General features: G+C 37.6%; 1 protein-coding gene across 3 annotated transcripts in view; it reads right to left on the bottom strand.

Annotated features, from left to right (window-relative positions):
• vgll4b (vestigial-like family member 4b) overlaps positions 1–18755 on the bottom strand; it is a 35698-nt gene extending 16943 nt beyond the window's left edge. Inside the window, exons 1-2 of one of the 3 annotated variants that reach the window (XM_046875727.1) lie at positions 18557–18755; positions 17805–17886 (exon numbers count right to left, since the gene is read on the bottom strand). In XM_046875727.1, coding sequence (XP_046731683.1) covers positions 17805–17868 — 64 coding nt within the window. In that variant the 5' untranslated portion in view covers positions 17869–17886; positions 18557–18755. Of the gene's footprint in view, positions 1–1682; positions 2108–17804; positions 17887–18556 lie in introns of those variants that run through there. The other 2 variants (XM_046875728.1, XM_046875726.1) reach the window with 2 other exon arrangements.
• Between the last annotated feature and the right edge of the window lie 173 nt (positions 18756–18928).

Here is an 18928-nt window from a genome sequence, read left to right as displayed (position 1 = left end):
TTGGAACTATTCGAAAACTTCAAATCAGCAAATGCCATTAAATATTCATAACCATAAGTGTCTACTGCATCATTAGGAGCATTCTTAAACATTTTTTAATTATCCCAGAGTCATGTGACCTGCCCAGTGTCCCCAGAAGAACTCTGTTTAATTTCAGAATTTCTAGTCTACAGTCTGGGAGCTGCAGAAGCTTCTGGGTCACGTTTCTGGTCTTGACAAATGATGGCTGACAGAAGGAGTCTGGTACTGTGTGGTACGAGAGGGGGGTGGGGGGTCTTGGACCTTCCCTTCCACCCAGCAAATTCTACCTATAAATATTAATTCCTAATTAAAATAAAAGTGCATTTAAACAAGCAAGTCCAACATTTTATCAACCTGGAAATCCACTGAACAACATTAAATCGAAATCCTAAATGATTATTTTTGCTGTATTTTCAGGCCTCTTTTAGAAAGGATGCTTTCACTCAGATCCGCATGAACTACAACAACACTTTAAAGTGATATTAAAGTGCCAGTTAAATTTTACTACAATGTTTAAACCGTGTTTTATTTCATGGACCTGTTCACAAAACAGCAAGAACAAAAACAAAAACTTGCTCTCTGCTAATTAGAAATGTCTCGTAAAGATCTCATGGCAAAGTCCTTGTAGCTCTAAAATCTATGAGATAAGTAAACACACATACACGTGTCTCAGTTCTGTTAAAGGGCAGTGTGTGTTGTAGATTTTATGGACATCTGGGAATGTTGCTGTTTCAAAACAGGAAGGATGTGGCAAGGAATCTGATCAACATCTGCGCCATTAGACGCCCTGTGTGTGACTCTTCTGTACGACTATTTTACTGTAAACAAGAAAAAAAGCCGTTACATTACAGTACATAATACCACGTAGTAGGCAAAACAAATGCGAAGCTTCACATCAGAGCCATAAAATCCCAACGACTCAGTCTGTGTATCGCTCAACATCCGACAGCCAAACTTAAAACCTTGTCTGATCTGGGGAAAAAAGTACTCACTACTATATGATACACTGCAATCAATATATGACCAGTGTTATTCTATTTCAGATTAATTCAGACTGGTCATTTGAATGAAAAAATATAATCTCAACCCTGGCAAAAACAAAACACTATTACAGTCTAAAACAAACTAAATTAAAAAAAAGTTTCTCGGTCTCAAGGTGCATGCTTCAACACGCTACAGAGGTTATCAAGAGCTTGGGTCACAAATCACAACACAAAAAAACAACTGGAAATGGAAATCATGAAAGGAATAAAACAGTATATTGAGCACATAAACATGTTGTGTTGTATTGAATTACTTTACAAAATCTGATATTACTATAGAGGTATGAAGTAAGAAATAACTGTTATAACTGTTACTCACTGAGAATGAGGATCAGTCTATATTACTAGCATGTCTTATTTCAGTCTATTTACTATTACTCTCCATAACTCTAATTACACTCCATTAATGAGCTCAGTTTTATCATTTAGACCAGTGTGACCATAATACAATTAAACTGTCCTTTTATATATATTTAAAGGCTTTAAAATGTTGTTTATGGAATTTAGACATTGCCTCTGCTTGTGCTGACAAAGTTGTACAAGAGGTTTAACGATACAAGTGGACACAACAACAAATAATAATACTACTATTAAAAAAAAAAGTATAAAACAAATTACCGTCATAGCACAAAATGCCAATGTTGTTGTTCATTTTGTCCAGGTACTGGTAGTTCAACAGGTCCATCTTGGTAAAGAGCATTTATCAAATCAACAGGGGGGAAAAACGCCGAAGTCGTTCTCCAAAAAAAAAAAGGAAAAGGCCCAGCCTTTAGAAACTCCTCTCAGAGGAAACTTCAACCCGTCTAGGGTAGAAAACTTCAACACAAGCTGTACACGACCGTCAAAAAAAAGCAGTAAGGAGCGGGGTGGAAAAGTTGAATGATTTTAAAAGAAAGACTGATTACGAACAAAATAATAAAAGCAAAAATAAAGAAGAAGAAGAAGAAGAAGAAGAAGAAGAAGAAGCGGATCGCGTCAGTTCTCCTCACAGCCCCGCTGTAAGTCAACTGCACACTTACTGACGCAGGAGCGCGCGCACGCTCTGCTCTCAAACACCCAGAGTCGGACACTGCGCATGCGCGAAACATCACCAAACCAACCTCTCTCCCACCAACACGGACAAAAGTACGCATGCGCACTATGTTCTTCGCCTCAACAATGGTAGCAAAATAAGTGCATTTAATTGTCTATTTTTCCTGCCGGTAGGGGTCGCTAACACGGATCATATCTGGGCGGCATATCAGATTTGGCACACTTTTTTTTACGCCGGATGCCCTTCCTCAGTAAAAAGAAATTATACTGAATATGGAAAGCCTACGAAAGAAATAGACAACAAAGACATTCTTAAACGTTTCTACACATATATTACCATCACAATTTGGCCCCTATATAAACTATATAGTAAACTGAAAACATTATGAAAATAGAAAACACTGCGTAAATGAGGAACATTTCAATAAAATGGCCATTTGGAAATGTTTAATAGATCTTATTAGTTTTTTAAAAGCTTGACAGGTGTGAACTTTTCCAAATCATTATTGAAAAATCAACATTAAAGACTTTAATCAACGTAAAACAGAAGCCTGGATGCATGCGTTTTTAAGCAATGCTCTAGTGCCCCCTTGTGGCAAACTCGCGGAGTTGAATCAGTTTGATTTGGAGCAGCATACAGTATTCCAAATCAAATCAAATTTTTGTGTCACATACACACACATACAGAGTACGACATGCAGTGAAATGCTTTTTACGACTGTCCTGCATGAGGGAATAGAATGGGGAGAAAAATAAAACAGAAAAAGAAGGCAGATAAACTATGTAAAATATAAAATGTATAAATATATATGTGAGGACAAAGGTATGCTTATGACAGTAAACACATAAGGTGGTTGAGGTGATTGTCAAAATTCCAGTCTCAGAATCAGAAATTGTTTGGTTGTATTAGCTCACAGTAAAAGATCAAAGTAAAGATTTTTTTTTTAAAAAAGAGAGAAAATATAAATAAATACATATTTAGGATATCAGGATACTGTAGAATTATTGTTATTTATGCAATCTATGCTAATAATGTCCACCCCATACAAAATTAAGAATGGCAGCATCTAATTGTACTTATTCTCTATGCAGCACTAAATGTAATGTAAGTGATCTGGTCTGTTGTGTAATTTGCAATTTTTGACACTAGGATTTACTTTTTATTAAACAAAAATGAAATTACTATCAACTGCATGAATTTATATATTATAAATGCAAAGGACTAATGGGACAAAAACATTCCTTTATACTTGTATCCTGGAATGACAGCAGACAATAAAGAGGTTATACACAGCATTCAATACTACAGTGTAAAGAACAAACCCTTAACAGATGACACGACTGCATGGCATTTAAAAATCTGAAAACAGACGGTTGACAGTCAAACCAGCAAGACGACTAAGTCTTGCATAAGTATTATACCTAGGGTGTGCCTATGTACAATGTTTTTCCACACAAAGATAAACTGTAAGATTACATGCATCTACAGTGGTTGCGCTAGCTAGTTGTTATTAATGAGCATGCCAAACCGGTTAGGAAAAAATAATAAATAATAATAAAAACCTGGGTGTTACACCATCTACGTGTTAGACTGCCTGGCTTCATCAGAATAACCTTACAAAAGCTCCACTGACAAATATCCAGCAGAATCTATAATGCTTATATAATAAATAAATGAAATTATAAAAAAAATTAGAATAATTTATATTATATATAAAATTGTTATTATAATAAAAAATATATATAAAATTATATATATATATATATATATATATATATATATATATATATATATATATATATATATATATATATATATATATATATATATATATATATATATATATATATATATATATAAATAACCCAGGACAAGCAAATCTTACATTCAGGCTATTTGTGTTTAATTTGCAGTTACCATTTATTTACATTTTCCTGTATAATCTTGTAATCAAACGCATTGTGATTCAGAATCGGGCATTTGAATTGTAGACTTCAGCGTTTCAACAGTTATGCAAATTAGAAGTTAATATTTACATACAGTAAATCATCAGCATGACCATAGTGGACACGTGAGCAATGCATTTCTGTCCCACTAAGCAAATGAAAGCACTGATGTGTTGCCTATTTTGCCTGTTCTGTCCTGTGTTTTTGTTGCTTGGACGTCTGACTGTAATGTGATAATCTATTGTTATATCATTGTAATAATAAGAATCATAAAAATATAGTATTATATATTGTTTTAATTTAAATATCATGTTGGCGCACTACATACACGTAGTGTATACATACAGCCGTGTGTGCTTGTCGAACATTTCAGAGTTAGTCCCCGGTCTTAACCACCTTTACTCAATTAAGGAGTGCTGATGAAGGATTCACCCATTGTAGAGGTCAGGCACTGATTTCACAGTGAGGAGACCTGGGGTGCAGTTCATCCCAGATGTGGTTAGTGAAGTGCAGGCCATGTGAGTTCTCCTACTTCACTTTGCTAAACAGTGTTTTCAGGGAGCTTGCAATGTGCACAGGAGCAGTGGAACATGCCGGAAACAATGTTTCGGCCACTTAGTTTCTCTGATCGACCGATACAAATTGGGCTTCCAAATTTTGTGTTTTGGAAAAGCTTTAAATATGGGTTTGAAGGACAGGTGCTATGTGCTTCTGGTATATAGTGCATGCGCCACCATGCTCCCCAATTTTGCAAGTTTCCTCCCAATTGCAATGCATGCGGCTTAATAGACTGGCCATGCAAAATTGCCCCAAGGTGTAAATGTGTGCATGATACCCTGCATGGACATGCTGTTCCATTCAAGGTGTTTTCTAGCCTTATGCCATGCAGAACCAGGATTTATACTCCCCATGTTAATACTTTGGGTTTGCAAGTTTCCTCCCAACTGCAATACATTCCACTAGGCAGATTGGCTATGCTAAATTGCCGCAAGGTGTAAACGTGCCTTGTACTAGACACACTGTTGATAAATGATAATTAAAAGCAGGAGCTGCGCCCTAAAGCAGCGCGAGAGAAAAGCCTGAGTCCTGACAATACTACAGCCATCTGTGGCCATGTGTCGAAGAGAACAAAATTGCCCTTGCTCTCTGGGGGAGGGAGGACGTACTACCTCTCCCCTGTCCATCACTGCGGCACAAGACATTCGAAGTATCACTCTGAATCAGGAGCGCATATGGATCTGCAAACAGTCATAAAAAATAAACAGAGTGTATAAAACTAGAATACAATTATAGCCACAAAAGTTAAAATCAGGAATGAATTGCAGGAGTCTGGATTTGAATAAATATATATATATATATATATATATATATATATATATATATTCAAAGTATTAAAAAGTGTTTAACAAGTTAGCATCATGCTCTGTCATTTTAACAGAAATTATACTCAAGTAATAATGTTTTCATATGCTTAGCTATAAAGAGAATAGTCCTATTATATAATCTTGGAAGAAAAAGTACATTTTCTTTCAAAGTACAATCATTTTCCTTGCCAATCCATACTGGCTCCCTGCAGCAAGTTTCAATCCTTTAGGCTGTCAGTAGAGTTCGCTCACCTAGTTATTCATCAGCCTTCCAGTCCAAACGTGGTCACTAAACCCAGATGACTTCAGACTGCCCTAAAGCGATTTTAGCGGTGGTTCAGTGATGGAATGAATGTTCTAGATCCAAATCACATCGCAGATTCACTCTAAACACAGCTCTAACAGGAGCATAAAAAAAGGATCTTTTGAGGGTAAACCCATGTTGCTGCTCTGTTGTTGATATTGTCTGTATGACTAATATTGATGTACTAGGACAGTCATTTGTGAAACACATCATTGTGACTGATGTAACAACAATGCAGAGTACGAGCACCTACTCCAATATGAGTGTTCATTTGGAAGACGAACCAACGTATCACTCTTGTTTTCTGTTCGACTTGTGGAGCAACAGTTCTGCAGGCAAAATAAATGCATGTACATATAAACATACTGCAGATTTCCCATGGCCGCTCCAAAATTATAACATTTACGGTCTCATTCTGGTGCTGTATTTTTTTGTTATTTCTGTGAGAAGTTGTAAATGGAGCTGAGCCACAGTGAGATGTTGCTTGTACAGTTACAATGGTGTTCAATAGAAGAGAAAAAGAAATACCGAACACATAATGGGTAACGGTCAGGTTTCTTTCTTAGCTTCCAATCACACGAGAACTTGTTTCCTTGCTCCCTATTTTTCATATTAATGAGACATCCAATCTGGAGCGCAGAAAATGCCAGACAAAATGTTCCAGAATGCAATGCAGCTATACAACACTGTTGCGGCTAGTTAAGGCAGACACTGTGATTTATTAAATATAGGTGTATCAGCATTAATATGAAAGCTGATCTATTCGAGTGTTCAAATAAAGAGAGAGCTGCACCAGGATAAAGATCTGCTGCCTCACTCTCTTTAAGCATGGATGAAGCAAAGCCTACTGGCACCAATATCAGGAGTAGGCAAACTGCATTGTGGGTAATGCAGGAAACTGGTAACCAATGTAATATTGAGTTTTACATTGTTACAAAAACACGCACACGGGTTTATTCAGAACCTTCAACTTGCACTTACTGAACCAGGAAGTAGGTATATTGATTATTTTTAATCTTTGAAACTTTACACCTAGTTAAAGGTTAACTGCCTGAACTTAACCTCAGCCCCGGTGCAGACCGAAAGAACCAAAAAGATTTATTCAAACTGATGCCGTGCCTTTTATTTGACCTTTCTCAACGGTGGGATTACTGCGCTGCTTCTAACTTGGCTCTCAATGGCGAAGGGGATTAAAGGTCTATTCACCCTGAGGCTGTAACCCCCCCTGCTCAGTCCTCCCTAGCTCCCTGTCAGTTTGAAGGAAAATGCTTCTCATTGGCTTCAGAGAGCCATTGTCTCAAGTTTCACAAACTCGGCACAAAGGCCACACCGGGTGTGAACAGTGGCTCCATTCAACAAGCTGCTTAATCCATTGTCGTCAATCATAGGGATTTTTCCCCTTGGATGCAGCAGCGGATCAAGGCCGAAGGTTTTTGCTTCCAAAGAAGGACTACCATACACACCCAGTCCAACTACTAAATTATGGTCAACCAACTCTAGCCCATGGCTGAAGTACAGAAAACAGAAAGAGCAATTATCCAGGCGAAACACACAACCTTTCCCAGCAAGAGGATTTGGGATGTTGCCCTATTTGAATCCACATTACTTATTCCCATCATGTTCTCTGCCCATGATCCAAAGCTTTTACAGGCACTGTGCAAATAATCTGGAATAAAATCAAGGCTGTATTTATATTCATGGGAAAACATTGCTAACCAAACCAAATCACCAAGCAGATATATAAACAAAGATATTTAAATGCAAGTGGATGCAAAAGCCGAATTAAGCAACTATTATACTGTAATTGATCACAAATCAGTTCCAATTGCAATAAAAAAAAACAAGTGGTGTGTTAATATTTCTGATTTTTATGCCATCATCATTAATAAGGTAACGCCAGAAATATAATGGGTCATATATCCTCAGAGGAAAGTGGTAGCTCAGTGGTTAAAATGCCAGACTAGGGAAAGATTAAAGTTCAAATCCCAGCACCATCAAGCTGCCACTGCTTCAGCTGCTTGTTTGTACACCAAATGCCATAAATGAAAATGTAGTTATAAATATTTTAATCAAATCATATCATAGCTGATTCACTGGTACTGTCTTATGAGTTAAAATGATATTACTTGGAAGCCTGAGGTTTACACCCCCTAGCTGAATTAGATGCTTCAAAATACAACAGTTTATCACCTATAGATATCTTGAATTTGGTGAAAAAAAAAAATCAATGCAATTTTATACATAGCCATGACATAAAAGTTTGTGAAACCGAGAAAAACCCAGGAAAAATCCACAAAAAAAGTAGCGGCTTATAGTCCGAAAAATACGAGATATACAGTACAGACCAAAAGTTTGGACACACCTTCTCATTCAAAGAGTTTTCTTTATTTTCATGACTATGAAAATTGTAGAGTCACACTGAAGGCATCAAGGGCTATTTGACCAAGAAGGAGAGTGATGGGGTGCTGCGCCAGATGACCTGGCCTCCACAGTCACCGGACCTGAACCCAATCGAGATGGTTTAGGGGTGAGCTGGACCGCAGAGTGAAGGCAAAAGGGCCAACAAGTGCCAAGCATCTCTCAGGAAACTCCTTCAAGACTGCTGGAAGACCATTTCAGGTGACTACCTCTTGAAACTCATCAAGAGAATGCCAAGAGTGTGCAAAGCAGTAATCAAAGCAAAAGGTGGCTACTTTTAAGAACCTACAATATGACATTTTTCAGTTGTTTCACACTTTTTTGTTATGTATATAATTCCATATATAATTCCACATGTGTTAATTCATAGTTTTGATGCCTTCAGTGTGAATTTACAATTTTCATAGTCATGAAAATAAAGAAAACTCTTTGAATGAGAAGGTGTGTCCAAACTTTTGGTCTGTACTGTATATAAAAATTAAAACATTGCCTGGATTAAAAGCTCTTTAAAGATTTGCAGAGAAAATCTATAATTACACAGTTTTTTAATAAAATAGAATATTTATTTAAATATCATTGATCTTACTTTTCAGCTGCACTTTGGAGTGCATTGCCTTGAGAATTTAATTAATTATAAAATCACATAACCAAATAAAGCAACAAAACTACAAATTTACAGTTAAGAGAATATATTTTGTCCTTTTTTCGTAAAAGGTAATGGAGTGAATTGACAGTTATGGGAGGTGCATGCACTATAGCACACTGCAACTGGTATATTTTGATGTAAACATGCCAACAAACTGAAGTCACAACCCTCATGCACATTTCAAATTCCTTCCACCCATTCTTTGACCTGACTTTATACCAGTGCGTTTTTCACAGACATGCATGCTGGTAAAACAGGAATGCAGTTAGTGAAGACATGGTAAGCCGTGTTTACTAATTTAGTGACCTTAAGTGACCGTGTGTTTTCACACAATGGCATAAATGTGATTACATCCAAACACTTGTTTTTAATTTTGATAGGTCAGAAGTTCTCAGAGAAAAGAATAATAATAATTATATAACCTAAATCATATACTAAATAATGACTAATGTTTGTGGACACCTGACCATGTGATTCAAGTGTGAGTTTTGAACATTCTATTCTGCCATTTGCTTCCAATCTCCCAAAAAGATATTCCACTAGAGATTGTAGTGTGGTTGTTGAGATTTATAAAGTCAGGTATTGACTTTAGGGTAGGGTGTTCCAATTCACAATGCTCTATAGCAGGCCCCTTAAGATCTTCCACTCCAACCCGTGTAAATGATGTCTTCATGGAGCTGGCTTTGGGGCATTGCCATAGTGGAACAGGTTTAAGTCTCTTAGGTCAAGTTAAGGTACCACATCTAAAGACATCCTATACAATTGTGTGAGGAATTCAAAAGTTTGGGAAGAACCACATATCACAAAAACCAAACAGGTGTCCCAGTTCTTTTGTGCATTAAGTGTAAATGGTTTGTGCTTTACAGTTTCACAGTTCTGGATGCAGAAGTAACTTAAACCAAATTCATTTCTGTTTATACAGTAACTCTAGATGGCTTTCATTTACGCCATGTGTAGTAATAAAAGGCGGTTTGATTTTTGACTCCAGTAACACAATTGATGCTCGTGCAGATATGACTATAATTATTTTGCCCAAAAAATATCGATAAGGAAATCATACGAGTGATAAAATAAGATAAGAAACGTGTCACTTGATCATGGAGAAAAACGTTTGTTTTTGTTACGTCTAGTTTGTCTGAATGTTCCAAAAGTTCCAGTTAATCCAAAACACAGCATCATTACTAAAGAAAATACAAGTTGATCCCCATCATCCACACTGCATTGGCTTCCAGTAAAACTTTATTTTGATTATAAAATACCATCATTAGTCTCACAACCCAAATCATGAACGGTCTTGCACATCAGTAACGTAAGAAACTTCTGGCCTTTATTAGAGGCTGATCGATTAATCAAGCCGATTTTGGGCATTTTTTAATTCATCGGCATCAGCTGATTGTGCTGCAAATTAGAACATATAACTCTCCTATGCCAGTAGGTGGCAATAGTCATAATTCGACATCTAAACGTTAAAGCCGGAAGAGCTAGAACTGTAAATATGTAAAGTAAGCAGCGTTTTTACCTGCCGCAATCATTAATAACAGATTCGTGTAGGTTTTTTTTCTCAATCATGTCTGTCAAGATGCAATGACAAAGCAAAACTGACAACAAGTGTGGAAAAAAGGCAGTCAGCTCTGTGTGTCCCGGGCTTTAAGTTCTTATCATTCATTCTTTATCTAGCCATATATATTTCATTGGTTAAATATGATGCTGCATTTAGAGAGAGAATGAGAATAACTTTTGGAAAGAGAACCGAGAACATTTTTGAGACTGTATTGTTAGTGAGCCTTCAACCAGCAGTAGTTGAGGTCAGCGGTCACCAACGTTTTTTGCTCCACAGACCGGTTTAATGTCAGACAATATTTTCACAGACCGGCCTTTAAGGTGTGGCGGATAAATACAAAAAAAAAAAAAAATTACACAACTGCCATAAAAACTGGTATTTTCTAAATATAATAATAAACGTGAATCCACTGTGTTTTTTGTTCATTTTGCTCGCTTGGGGGTTTGAGTTTAGCGGTAATGTATTGTGTGTTAGCGGCCGGAGCAGCCCCTTTAAGAAGGTAGCGGATGGAGGTAAGACATGTGACCAGGAGTCATGACATGCATCAAGAGTGAGTCATAGACAGATGTGGCAGAGAGAATCCGGTAATTTCCCAAAATAAAATAAGATAATAAATAAAACGGAAATAATGTAAAGTTATGTATTCTTTCTGTGTGGCCTGGTACCAATTGACCGGGGGTTGGGGACCACTGGTTAAGGCTACAGGTAGACATGGTTACAAAAATTGGTAACCAGTGCACTGAATGGAGAGGTGCTTGTTTTCAATAAATGTTTAATTTAAGCAATTTTTATTGTATCACGTCTTATTCATAAAGAATTATATTTTATGAGATGAGGCCGGAAAAAAAGAAAATCTGCCCTGGTTGCTAAATATCGACATCGGCCAGAAAAAAAAAAAATCATATCGGTCAAACTCTAGTCTTTATGACCTGCAATGGCTGCTTCGATTAAAAGGTGCAGGCTGTTTGTTAGTACCTACAATAGCAAAGGCTATAGCAGGGGCCAAATCTTTTGCTCAAAAATAAGCAAGTGCTCAAAGGAGAAGTTTTGGAACAGTTTTTCAATTAGTGTTTAGAAGGCATAATCCTATAGCCTGCAGCCTCAAAGTCTTTGAGGAGATTTTCCATACCACTGTCCCTTCTCGCTTCCTCATTAGAGCTAAATTTAAAATTGCAATACACATTTTATATCCTGATACAGATAGACAAATCTACACTGCTCAAGCCAAATGAAATTTGAAAGATCACAGACATTGTCAATATCGCAGAAAAACTTTTGCAGCGAATTAACATGGTGTCTCACGCTAGATTTTAGTTTTTTGCCCACTCATCATTTTTTTCCTTAGAACACAATGTTTTGCCCATGTATCCAAAACAATGGAATATGAAAATCATTTGGATATTAAATAAATTGCTGTAGACTCTGTTTGTGTCTCCAAAAACATTGGCCTGAAAGAATATAAAAAAAATTAAATAAATAAAATAATGAGCACAAGTCGTAATATGCATAAAGAAAATGTATATTGGAATAAAAAAATAAATAAATAAAACTTTTTTCCCCAATAGAAACAGCTTCACCACATGAAACATTTTTTCAATGTACAAATCTATTTAATAAAAGCAAGCTGCTTGTAACAAAAACATGTATTTCTCTTTTTTATATTATGCAAATCTTGTCATAAACCATAAAAAGTCAACAACTGATATTTTTCATAAAAACTTGGAAAAGCTTCTCAAGAAAGTTTGTCAAATGTTCCTCAAAAAGGTTTTACTAGACTGAAAATAATCTGTTAACTCTTGACTCACAAGTGAGTGCCTGCTATTCTCTTTTAACCTTTTAACCTCTGGCTTTATTCCAAGCCCTTGAGGCCATCCATGCCTATGGTTAATACTGAACCTGTAAACGTCTTCTCACCAGCACTGCACTAGCGCAGAGATGTTCTATAATGTGAGATCATACTATATAAACATTCTAAATGTTACATTTACACTTCATTTGAACAATATATGTAATGGGAAATATGAATTCGGAAGCTCTGTGGCAGTGGCTTTTTTTTTGGCTTGAACAATCGCTCGTTCGACTTAAGGACAATAGGACATCTTGAGCTTCACTGTTTCTGCAGACTTTTCTGGATAGGAACTTGACATTAAAAAAGGCCCGACAATAAAAGGTGGCAGAAAATGTTAGGTAGGACTTAATGACGAGTGGATTAAATGTGTAGCAGAAATTAAAAGCATTCTGATCCTCCACATGCCATCACCTCACATCTAGCATCAGCCAAAAAATTTTAGATAAATGTGCTTCAAGGATGGCAGGTTTGTGGAACTAACAACTGCCTACATCTTCAACTGGACTTGTTCTAGGCCCTGAACATTACATTACAATTATTTTATTGAAAATTTCGATATTAGAAACTGAGCGAGAGCAAACTTGAATTTCTGTACACACACATGCTCAAATAAAGCCCTAACCTACGATAAAGCATTTTCATAGGTGCCAGAACACAACCTTGTATAGGCAAAAAATTGACAAACGTTCATAGAGTGTGTTAAAGCAGAGTTAGGCTAATTAGCAGAACTGTAGCTAATGCAGTTATTATCCCACTCCTGGTACACATGTAGACAACAGCAACAAAGCATTGCCCTGATAAACCACCAAAAGTCTTCATATGGTTCTATGTGTAAAGACCAAATGTCAAACTTCCTAACATATACCCACATGCAAGGTGACTCAAGCTTCTGATCAGTAAATCTCTGAGCAACCTTGTTACAGATCAGATTCATGTTAACTTGGGACAAGCCAAAACATAAGACGCTTAAACACAGCACAGGAGTGAGGCATGAGACTTGCACAAATCTCACAAAAGAAATGGTGAGCAATTATGGACATGTCTGTTTTCTAGGGAGCTGTTGGCGTGTTGGGGCATTCCACTGAGACGATGACAAAGAACATGCATCAATCTTTCAAGAAGAAACCTCCCAGAGGCCCAAAGGTCAATTTCCTGTTTGGGTCTAGGCAACAGGTGCTGGTAGAAGCAGTGTCCTGCCAAAACACATGCTGTGTAAAGGCATGGCGGTGTGGCTCATTGTTTAACCCACCTCCTGTTGGCAAGAAGCCCTCAATTCTGAAGGTGAATCCTGAACCAGCTGCTCTGCTACGTCAACATTTAGCCTAAGCAAGTTTCTTGTTTAGTTCACAACAATATATTTTATTGATCTGAGCAGGCTTCTTTATCACTGACACTAATTGTACAATGTGTTAAAAAACACTCATTTCTGTAAGTACCAATGTTACAAAAAACAGTGGAGACTTAAGAGCATAGTTAAGTCAGAAGAACGGTACAACACAAACACCACATTTTATAGCATTGCTACAGTAACCTGAACATTGTCCATGTACAATAACTCTAAAAATGATTTTTCAGGGAAATTTGAGTCAAACAGATTGTGTGTTTAGAGCTGGTTGGGTGAACATTAGTTAACTGACAGAACGAATTTTGGATTGGAACAAAGTTTTGCTAAAAACTAGATACTGGTAATTAAAGAGGACGTGTATTTGTTGTAGAAAAATCCCTAAAAATCAAACCAGAACCTCAAGTAACAGTAATTAGAATGTACTATATTTAAGAGTATATTATATTTAAATCTACATTCACTTCTAGCTAGCTAGATGGTCGATAAGCCAGTTGACCCTGGCATGGACAAGTCCAAGAAAGCTAAACAAGACTGGCAGCATTGCCTGCTCTTCCCTGTCAATCAGAGTGACACTAAACAATCATATGTATGCAAAACAGGACTGTGTTCAGGTGCATTCTGATGTCAAGTGAGGTGTCTGGCTTCATGACTCATAGAAAGCCGGTGTTAATCTTCAACCTTTATGTTTAACAAGTGACCAAAATAATGTACGAGAAAATATTTGATAGTAATTACACAAGTCGTCTTTGTATTTTGGATCAATGATGTTGAAATGTTTCTACCATGAAACAAAAGAACTCAATACTGCAACCAATACTATCTTGCTCAAAAGCAGTTACAGCAGGTAAATAGACTCTGGCTTTGTTCCAGTCCTTTAATGGCATTAAAGCGCTTTACTCGATTGGCCTGTGCCGTTTCTAATCATGGGTGGAGTAAAACCGAGTAGCCTGGAGGATTTTTGCAGTCATTTTCAAGTCACCGAATGACTTGCACCAAACAGCATAGCCAGTTAGAAACCACTCCTTCCAGCTAGTTGCACGTTTTTGCTGAATGTTATTTCCAAGCCATAGATCAGAGCCAAAAGTGCACTTGAGTGAGTCAAGGCCTCTCCCTCGAAGTGTTCCAGCAAGCGAGAGCATTCCTAAGATTTGTCTTTAAAAGAAACAAGAGGGAAGAGCTTTCAGTTGAGCTCACTGCACTATTGTGAAAACAGGTCAACTGCATTGTGCTTGGACAAAAGGAGGACGCACTAGAACAACAAGAGTGACATCACATCAGTTCAAAACAAAAACACAGCAGGGGGACTGTTGGGGGTGCAAACGTCCTCTGTAGTAACTTGGTAGACTCACAGTCAAGGAAGCAACTAAGACGCACAGTGACGCACAATGTGTAAGCTTTGGATTACTTTTACTTGAGAAGGTGGTAATGAAATATTTATATATAAATAATAAACCCCAAAATAATCAACATTAAAATGCAGTTGAAATAATTAACATGGAATTTTTATTTTAATGTCCAAGCATACACCATGATCCCCCACCCCCCATCTTTATCGATGTGTATCTTTATATATATATCTCAACACTTATCATTCAATTTGTCTAGGCAATATTCAGTTTTCCCAAACAAATGTGCTGCATTTAAACCAGAATTTTACTGAGAAGAAAATTCATTACAGTTATAGCACTGTGGCGAGCAACATCGTTTAAGCGGGGCTTGGAAATCTCTACTTTTTTTCATCACTAGGTCACGCACACATAGTCTCAATAATCCTAAATGCCTGCTGAGCAGGATTTGTGTCAGACTTAATCTAGGAAGGAATTTATTTGACCTGGAGAAATTGCAGGGTGATTATGGAGAGAGATTGTTGGCTACGGAGTGACTGAATTGCAGTGCAGCCTGTCTGGAGGTCTGTGTGTTCCAGTTGAGATTGTAATCATGTTAGAACTCTAACTGGGGGGAAAAAAAGCACTTTCTGTTTCCTGCTATACAATGTTTACACTCTTAACTTAATTGCAGCATACATCTTAGAAACTGGTGACTTACTCTAATATGTAGGCAATTCTTTTTTTTCACCAAGTGCAAAAGATTAATGGATTTTGAACGGCCCTGGTGTGAAAAGGTGAATTTCAGCATATGCAAGAACCTAGTAATCTCCAAAATACACTGGAATATGCTAAAACTCCCCAGAAACAAATGACCACAGCAGGCTGTTTTGCCTTCGAATGAATTATGTTTCCCAGTTTCATGCATTAATGATGTTAATGTTCAATCAACCTTGAAAAGAAACGAACTATTAATGTTGAATTAAAAGGTCACTTGTTTAGCTTGCCAGATATAAAAATGTCACTGACTTTTAAACAAGCTGCACAGTACACACAACCATGCATTTGTTCATTCCTTAACTAACCATTTTTTAATAAATCTGCAATCTATTCCAGGGAAACTGAGAAAAACTGGGGGCAATAATTCAACCCTAATAGGACACTGGTCAATTTCAAGGCAACCCATTCCCACACAATCACACATATGGGCATCTACCGTAGATCTACCACAGCTACCAAGGAAATGGGTAAAAGAAACCAGGGAAGCTTGAAAAAAAATCCCACAGGAACACATGGGAAAACTCTCACTAAACCAGATTGAAGACCCTGGAGCTGTGAGGTGACAACAAACCCCACAGCAAACATATCGCTCCACATTGTGCCATTTGCTTAGAAGTTTGTTAAAACTGCTTTTATAATAAAACGTAATCTAGAGTTCGGTGATTTTGTAGTGTTCAATTCTTTACAATGCTAACATCATCGTCCAAAAGAGCCTCTCAGCCCACTTTTTCTCAGGGTACAAGAAAGGCATGCTTCAGGTCTCTTCTCTGACCCGACACCTAGGAGTTGGAATTAACTTTCAAACAGCTGAGTCTTCAAACAATGACATAGCGCTTCGTGAACTACTGGAAAGAAAGACTTCTTTTTGCTATATTACTTAGACCACAGGGTTTACAGGCTGATCGTATTCTTAATCTGTGACCCAGTGAACCAGTATCAGGATGAAGCTATTGATAGAGCACTTTAAAGGCAAGCCGCTCTGGATAAAGGCTTCTGCCAAGCGCTGTAAATGTATTACATGTAAACTACAAACTTGATTAGCAAATGTCTGGCTTACTGGAATTTTCTGAGAGAACACGAACGCAAAGTTCTAAACAGCGTTTCAAGTATTAAAAGGTGGATGTGTGTGTGGATGTAAATCTTCCTCTAAATGAAGCAAATGTATATGTTTTTGTAAAACAAGGTAGAAGAGAAATATTCATCTGGAGCTTCAGTTGACGGTAAACACACACCAGACACACACACATGGCAAGAGAGATAAAAAAAAAAAAAGATAAAGATAGAGACAATAAAAGTAAGAGCAAGACAGAGAGACAATCAGAGATAGACAAAGAGACAGACAGAGAGAGAAACAAAAGAGACAGTAAGACAGAGAAATACAGACAGAGAGAGAGAGAGAGAGAGAGAGAGAGAGAGAGAGAGAGAGAGAGAGAGAGAGAGAGAGAGAGAGAGAGAGAGAGACCAGGAATGGCAAAGACAGACAGAGAGATAGAGACAGACAGAGAAAGAAACAAAAGACAGAAAGACAGTCTGAAAGACAGAGAAATACAGACAGGCAGAGAGACAAAAAGCAGAGACAGACAGACAGACAGAGAAAGAAAGAAAGAAAGAAAGAAAGAAAGAAAGAAAGAAAGAAAGAAAGAAAGAAAGAAAGAAAAGAGACAGAAAGACAGTCTGACAGACAAAGACAGACAGGCAGGCGAATGAGACAAAGTGAGAGAGACAGACAGAGAAAGAAACAAAAGACAGTCTGACAGACAGAGAAATACAGGCAGGCCGGCAGAGACAGACAGAGAGATAGAGACAGACAGACAGAGAAAGAAACAAGAAGTGACAGAAAGTAAGACTACAGACAGAGAAAGGCAGACAGGCAGGCAGAGAGAGCGAGACAAAGTGAGACAGACAGACAGAGAGATGTAGACCAGTAAAGGCAGAGACAGACAGAGAGAGAGAGACAGAGACAGACACACACACACACACACAGAAAGAGAGAGAGAGACAGAGAGAGACACCTAGTGCATATCAGTAATGCAAAACAGTTTAAAAACTAAAAAAGCCCAAATTGCCCTCCTTCCAATGTAATGTACAACCCGCATGTAAATTGTTTCCACTGTATTTTGTTTATCTGGGATCTACAGTATTCTAAGAAACACTTAAAGCGGAACTTACGTTTTTCATCGTCCGCGTGCACTAGAGATGCTGCTCGTGACAAAACATCCAAAGGTGTTTCCATCCTCAGCGCTGATTCCTGCTGGAAAATGATAAACTCTGAAGCTCCATGTGCGCAAAGACATTCAGGAAAAAATCTCAAATTTCAGTGATTTCTTTTCTTTTCTTTCTTTTTTTCTCTTCCTCTATCCCGATCCTGTAACAGCCCAAATTCAGATTATTAAAATAGAATCTCGCTCCAGAATCCATTTATTCCCCAAGAAAGGATTTAACACCGGTTTGGGGGTCCGGGAGAATTTCTGTCTCGTTTCTGTGAGACGTCGCGAGTTTTCTGAGCGCGCGCTTCTCTTCCACACACTTCCACACATTCCTGAAATACCACACAGTATTTACACGAGAAAGAGAACACGGTGGAAGAAGAAAAAAAACTACATTTATAATGCTTTTTGTCTCTTTATAAACTCGTTTTGCGTGTTTAACTAACAGATAACAATCAGTATTATCAATCAAATAATCACTTTTATTCACACATACATTGGAAACTCGGGATGTGTTTTTTTTACCATTTTGAAATAAAATTCAACATAAACCCGACATCATTCGACAAGTAAAAACGATTTTTTGAATAGAAATACCCTCGAAGTAATGTTTAATCGCTGAGAAGCTTTTAAAAAGTTTTCCTGCTCAATAGGAGACCCGATGCTTTCCGTGTAAACAAACTTCGTTCAATGTCTAACTGACGGACTACATACCACTTTGGAGCGCCACTTTGGTTTTGTCCAAGACCACAAAATAAAGTGCTGCTGGTTTTGTTTTTTTTATAAGAAAAAAATAAATGTGAAAAATAAAATCCAAGAGAAGTTCAGCCTCCCGAAATTGTAAGCGCGAGTATCCACCGTTTCCGTGTGAAAGTCCAGCGAGGCGCGAGCGCTCAGGAAGAATGATAGGAATGAGGGAATTCTCTTCCTGGCAGGTGGCGCGAGCGGAGATCTCTGATTGGTTGATCGCGGCCCAATGAGATCAGCATATATTATGCAAATCCGCTGATGACATCATAGCCTAGTAACAGGTCGTCAGACAGACGACCTGTTCACCGGTCACTGGTGTAAGCAATGCTTTCACAC

Source organism: Silurus meridionalis, chromosome 19, assembly GCF_014805685.1.
Source record: "Silurus meridionalis isolate SWU-2019-XX chromosome 19, ASM1480568v1, whole genome shotgun sequence".
Taxonomy (NCBI): domain Eukaryota; kingdom Metazoa; phylum Chordata; class Actinopteri; order Siluriformes; family Siluridae; genus Silurus; species Silurus meridionalis.
The sequence above is the reverse complement of the archived record's forward strand: the minus strand, read 5'-3'. Positions and strand labels throughout refer to the sequence as shown.